This window comes from Martes martes (assembly GCF_963455335.1).
Source record: "Martes martes genome assembly, chromosome: 3".
NCBI lineage: Eukaryota > Metazoa > Chordata > Mammalia > Carnivora > Mustelidae > Martes > Martes martes.
Window position 1 is genome coordinate 175,147,977 of NC_137890.1, and position 7,186 is coordinate 175,155,162.

The window sequence follows — 7,186 nt, forward strand, 5'->3', positions numbered from 1 at the left end:
CCCCTCCCTCCTGCTCTGCTCCTATCCCTGCTTCCTTGCACTCTCTCTCTCATAAAATAAATACATAAAATCTTAAGTATCCAGGGTTTGCTTTTACAGTATTTTATAGATTATTTTTTGAAGATTTTATTTATTTATTTGAGAGCCAGTATGAATGGGGGAGGGGTAGAAGGAGAGAGAAAAGGACAAGCAGATGCCCTGCTAGACACAGACTGGAGATGGGGCTCGATCCCAGGACCCTGAGATCATAAGCTGAGCCAAAGTCAGACACATGACTGACTGAACCACCCAGGTACCCCAGTATCTTATAGATTTTTAACCACTGATTGTATGTAATAGTCACATAATCCTTTGAGTAAGTCAAGAACTGTTTCTACACTACCGATGACAAAATTTAGGTTCAAAGAAGACCTGTGACTTGACCAGGTTCAGAGAATTAATAAACGCACAAGAGGGTTTAGAATCCAGATCTTTTTATCCCCCATCCAGTGCATTTTCCACTACACAGCTACAACTGAACATTTTCTACACTAGTAGAAAAAGATGGAGGTCTCTGAAACTTCCATATGATATGGCTGTTGATCATGTATATCCTTGATATCTAAGTCCTTTAAATGTAGAGCACCTTAAAATTCCTACCTCTTTTCTATAAGAGAAATGCAACTGTGTCTATTGGCAAGCTACACTTTGTAAATATTGGCCACAAACACACACACAAGGAAGGGCCACATAAAACTACAAGTGCGTCACTGCTGTCATCAAGCCCACTCTGTCACTAATGGGACAAGAAAAGTGACCTCCAAAGACATTGAAAAGGCAACTAATTTATAGGGCATTGCTTATAGATCTGCCCAAAGGGTACCTTCTGCAATCTATTTATTAGCTATACCTAACTATAATGCCACTAACCTTTAGTGACTACTCTCACTGTCCTTCACTGACCATTATGTAACCACATCCTAATAATTTTTAGGTGACGTCCATCTAAAGAGAAGAAATTTGGATATAACTTCCTAGGAGAGTTGAGTTTTAAAAGTGAAGGCAGGAAGAAAAAGTAGGTAGAGGACTGTTCCAAAATAAGTGAATAAAACACAAGCCCCCTTGGACTGCTGCACAGAATTTTAATTTGCTATTGTGAAGTTCAAGAACTTCTATTTTTCATGCCTGGCTTTCCTCCAAAACTCTGGCCAGTAATGACTGAGTGTGAATAATGACTTTTACATCATGAAATGATGGCTCATTCCTCTTACAAATTTGTCATTCTTAGCTATGAACTTTGGCAGACCTTTAAAACATATATGCCACCCTGAGCTAGAAGAACTACTTTCACTGTAGTCCATCCATATAATTAAATCATTTTGTTGCGGTTGTGGTTGGGATCATATAGAGCACTTACTAGGATCATGGAGAACTAGCTTCTAATCTCAGTTATATCTATGCCATTTTAACTAGTCACTCAATTTCTCTTTTTCTGGTGTTGGATGGAGCTACACCTATCCCTGCCTACCTATTTTTGTAAGAAGAAAAAGATATTCCAAGGGAGACAACTTTGCAGTCTTAGAAGACACATCTAACTGTAAATGGCATTACTTTCATTACTATCTATTCTCTCTGCAGTGATATATGAGTACCCTTGAGATACTGCTAACACTGAACTAAAACTAATATTCACTCTGAGTTTGTGTCTAGTCACTGCATATTTGATGATGGTTTAGAACATATCTCCTTTCTGGCTCTCTTGTTGTAATTAAACTGAATCCAAGAAAATGGTGGTTTCTAGGTTTCTTAATTTTAAAGTGGTAGTTTCTCCTGAGATCTTGTGTTCTTTCTCTCTCTCTCTCTGTCTCTGTCTCTATTTCTCTCTCCCTCCCCCTTCTCACTCCTCACCTCTGTCTCTTTCTATCTCCCTCTCTCTTCCTTTCTTTCTACTCCTATTCTTTTCCCCACCCTGTCACTGGAGGCCACAAAGACCAACAGGCACGGTTGAGCCCTACAGATGTCACTCAGGGCTAAATACCATACTGAATCCTGACTTGAGCAATCTAAGAAACAGAAGCTGAGGAAGCATTTGGAGCATTTTTAGTCAACCCAGTGAGCATACAAAGTATTAGCAAAACACTCAAAACTATTAGGACCTATTTTTACATCAACGGATAAAGGTTGTTTGGGGGTTTTTCTACTTCACTTTTTATAGCTCTTACTACTAAAGAAGAAATCTAGGGGCGCCTGGGTGGCTCAGTGGGTTAAAGCCTCTGCCTTCGGCTCAGGTCATGATCCCAGGGTCCTGGGATCGAGCCCCACATCGGACTCTCTGCTCAGCAGGGAGCCTGCTTCCTCCTCTCTCTCTGCCTGCCTCTCTGTGATCTCCATCTGTCAAATAAATAAATAAAATTTAAAAAAAAAAAAAAAGAAGAAATCTATTTAAAGCTACCGTGATTACTTGAACTTTATATTCACTAAAAATGTTTTTCATTGGCAAAGTTCCCATGGAGTAATTTCAGATACCTCTGGTAATAAATACCTTAATAAAGTTATAGGAAGGAACAGAAGTTCCCACTGGAATTTCATAATCCAATGGTGGGAGTAGGGGAGAACACTTCATGTTCTCTTCCCAGACCTGCTTTTCAGTTATAAATACATTCAGAGGGACAGAATTATCAGCTTCTAATTGCCTCAAAGTCTTTTCGGGGGGGGGGGGTTAAATTCATTTTTATTTTATTTTTTTAAATTTTTTTAAATTTTTTATTTCTTTTCAGCGTAACAGTATTCATTGTTTTTTCACCACACCCAGTGCTCCATGCTGCCTCAAAGTCTTAATCTGCAAAATAAAAATAATAAATGTGGACTCCGAAATGTAGCTAAGAGAGAAAAGAAAAAAGTAAAGAAATGGTCTACATCATGGTTAACAAATATCAGAATTGTGTAGATATTTTCCTTCCGAAATTTCTTCCTAAAAAATGATGTTTCAAAACAGAAAAGATTACAGTGAGCCAGTAAAGCAGAGCTTAACAAATTACCTTCTGTGCTGTGGCTCATGAACATGGAAGCAACTTCATGTTTGAACCCTAACTGTGTGCAATAGTGACTGTACAGACAGAGCGAACCCTGGTAGCCTTTAAAAGTCATTGTTTCCTAAACAGAACACTTACATTTTACATATTCACAGGAATTGTGACCCTTCTTGACGTTGGTTGAAAACTGCCATAGTTTTACTCAGAACGGTTGAAAATGAACATTTACTAAACCCAGAAGATTCAATATTAAAGCCAATATTAATACATTAGCACTTCAGAACTACATGCAAATCTGTATTTGCTTCCTAAGTGACACCTTTGCTTCATGCTAAACTACACTCCATATGATTTTATCAGAAACAATAAATACGGGAATGTTACCTTGACAGAAAGGAGCCTGACGCCAGGTCTTGAAAATTTCCATTGATGGTGTGCGGTCACATTGGTAAAACCAAAACCAGTCTTCAGGGTCTTCACCACTTTGCAAGCTGTCAAAATCCTCGTCATTTTGAAGATGTTGATTTGTGACTACAATTAAATAAAATTATATATATTTATGAGAATTTTGTTATAAGATTTTTTAAATTAATGTGAAAGAAAGATGGGGGGTGCAGTCCGGTGTTGAAGGCTGACTGCACAGCAATCTGAATTTCCATTCATTCTGTCATTAAATGTCTTCAGCCACAGCTCCTCCTTCTCCTAACCCCTCCTCCTGAGGTAATGTCCGGAGATGTTCTATGGACATGTAATACAAATTGCAACACATCAAACACTACCTTCTCCTGCTGAGATAATGCTAGCGTTGTAGAAAACCAGTCATCCATCAAAGGAACTGCTTATGCAGCTGAATAGAATGACCTAGACACAGTGGATAACCTTAGGAATCTCACCCTAAAGAGTAGTAACTTTCTAATAATGCCAAAGATCAAAGGCTTTTACCAGTGTTAGATGTGATGCCCACTTTGCCTCAAAAGAGATTTGGGATTCCCAAAGCAACCTGAAGAACTGCCATTTTCTTCATCTTAGAAAAAAGATGACACAAACCACATGTAGCAAAAATTACATCAGAATGAACTTTTCTCCATAAATATAGATTGTTCTTTTTTGAGTTAATAAGGCAGTATATGACATTCTTACTACTGCATTGTTTTGTATTCCACATTTTAAAGCAATCAGTAATATTAAGTAAAACACAACTGGAGCCAGGTAGCCTGTTTATATCTCTCTTAAGAGTTATAAGATTCATAAGACGTCTACGAAACATGAGCAAGCATTGATTTTCGTGTAAGTACTATTTCTAAGTCAAGATTTCTTAGTTTTCAAAATGTCACATTTATAAAATTCTTGAGCCATCGTGCTTCAACTAAGGCAAAATGGATTCATGGAGTCCTTCAATCCCATGCTTAATCGGGTAGGCCAAGGGTCTCTTTGGCTTGTGGAAGTGCTCATGTCAGGCACGTGCCTGTGTAGATCAGGAAGCGCTGTACCATCATCCTTTGGTATCCCTGCAAAGGAGGCCAAGAAATGAAGGCTTCCTCCCAGGGCTTCCCATAATGAAAAAGATGGCATAAAATAGCATAGAGATTGTAAACTCCACAAGGATAGGATGAGTGCCAGAACTAGGGAAGTGAGGAGACTTGGTTTTTTTAAGAGGAACAAAGTTTAAGTTCAGTCTTCTGTCTTATTTAATGCATTTTGTATAAACATTCTCTGAAGCCGAAGTACTTCATGGTCCCTAGTGATAGAAAACTGAAAAAAATAGTCTCACTCTAGTGTATATAAGTAATTAATAAAATAAATAATGTTATCGAAGTGCGTCCAAATGCAATGGAAAAATACAGAGAAGGAAGGAAAGGAAGAAAGAGAGAAAGAAAGAAACACACCCTTGCTCATGTCCAGTAAAATTTATGTTTATGGAATGTAGTATGGAATTATGTTATTATGTTATCCTGAAGGATGCATGAGTTCACCAAGTAGATGAAAGGGGAATAAAAAACCACACATACAAGGGATGGCATGAGCAAAGCTCAGATGAGAATCATATGGCATATGGGGGTGGGGGGGAAAGCTGACACAGCCTGGTGAAGCCTAGCTGCAGGTAGAGTGTGGGGAAGTGAACAGGAACCAAAACATGGGAGACTTTGTGTGCCTTGAAATGGGTGGCCTTAATTCATAAATACTGTTCATGGTAGTCATGGAAGTATCTGAACAGAGATGGAATTTGTGTGAAAGGAAGAATGAATTGGAAAAAATGAAATGGAGGACGTTGAAACTGGTAGAAGAAAAACAGTACTTACTGTTTTTAAAATTTAAAAACAGTACTTACTACTTACTGGCTTAGTCTAATTCTGTGTTAGACCTTAGTCTCACCCCTTGTGTTTATGTCTCTGTCTCTGTCTCTCTCTATATATATACCAATATTAATATTGATATCGATATAGATATATAGTGAGGCTTATCTTTCTCTCCTTAGAACATGACATATTTATACTTATTATGGAAAATTTTTTAAATGCAAAATAAATTTAAATCAGTCACAGTCCCATTGCCCATTACCCAGAGTCCCACTGCCCATTACCCAGAGTCATGGCGCATTCCTGCAGTAAACCTTGTGGTATGTTTTCTCCCTTCCTTCCCTGCACTTTGATTGAATATGACAGCTAGGGTACTGAGGACTTCAGAGTTTGAATAAGGAAAATAAGTAGTTTTGTAACCATTTACAACAGTTAGCCAAAAGCATGATGAACTAAACATGGTTTTCCAGAGAGTTATCTTCAACTGTAGGACATAATTCCATGACTCCAGAGTCTAAAGAAAAATGTAGGCCTGAGAGTTGTAATGGGCTTTCATTTGGGTCAGTAAAAGGCCCTGGATGTAGCCTCTGGCCCCTGTTTCCAGTCATCAGAATGAAAGAAGAAAGGTAGAAGATTTAGGATTTCTTTTTAAGTATTCTGAATTAGAGACTTAGGAAATTCATCTCTCATGATTCTACAATCATCTTGGGAATTGGAAAGACCAATAAATAAAATGGTGAGTATTTTCAGATTTGAGTGTTCAAGACATACTGAAATCTACAACCAAATTGAAAAAAAAAAAAAAAAGATTGTTAGTGAGGGAGTTTACATCAGGATAGATCAAAGGGAGGAGATGATAAGAGCTGATTGGTAGCAAACATTAAAGCTAGAGATGAAAAATTTAGTGGAAATATTATACTTTCATGAAAGACATTTTATCAAAACATTTCAAAAGAAAGTATTTTTCAGGTTGGAATGATTTTCCCCCCCTCTGATAACATTTACCTGGTCCTCCCCTCCTGTAAGCTGTCTGCGCACAGCTGAGCACAGTGACAGGCAGGCATGCATGTACACACAGGGACCTGGGGAAATCTGTGCATTTGAAATGTATTCTGTATGAGCCAAGATACAAATCCTTTAATCTTATAAGTCACTCACTCAAAAAGAGAAATATTTTATACAAATTCAGCCCTTCTTTTCTATTGATACATTTATCACAGTTACAACTGTTTACGGCACTGAGCTGCTTGACCCTGCACAATCTCATAAACAACATTAAAAATTATTAAACCAAGCATATCTCTATTTGGTTGGATTTTGACTCTTGAACATTTTTATCTAATGCTGAGAAAGTATTTTATTTCTTCCATAAATTGGAAAATGCCTTGTGGAGATACATATATCTCCACATATACTATATCCATATATGGATATATATATGTGTGTATATATATGCATATTTATATGTGTATATATATCCACATATATTATATATATACATGTAACATATATGTATACTATACATACATATATATATGAATAAAGAAAAAAGTGGGGAAGGAAGAGAGAGAGAAGAAAAGTATCTTTAACTAGTAATAATTTATCATTTCTAAAGAGAAATGAAGCATGCAGCCTTCCAAATCTCTAAGAGTACTTAATTTGATAAATTTGTCATTGGGATATCTGGTATTAACAATGCTACTAAATCAAGTACTAGGTGATATTTGTTTCATTTACTATTTTAAATTTTTTTTTAATATGAAAAAATAGATAATAGTCCACTCCCCAAACATAAAGTCTGTTGCTATTTTAGAGTACCATCTTATTCCCATGAAAGGGTCATAGTTTTGAAACTGTGATCAACTTGCATTTTACTTT

At 36.9% G+C, this 7,186-nt stretch overlaps 1 protein-coding gene across 1 annotated transcript in view; it reads right to left on the minus strand.

Moving 5' to 3' along the window:
• CPS1 (carbamoyl-phosphate synthase 1) overlaps window positions 1-3,662 on the minus strand; it is a 122,449-nt gene extending 118,787 nt beyond the window's left edge. Inside the window, exon 1 of the mRNA XM_080799079.1 lies at window positions 3,396-3,662. Within this exon, the coding sequence (XP_080655205.1) occupies window positions 3,396-3,521 (126 nt within the window). The 5' untranslated portion in view covers window positions 3,522-3,662. The remainder of the gene's footprint in view (window positions 1-3,395) is intronic.
• Window positions 3,663-7,186: the final 3,524 nt, after the last annotated feature.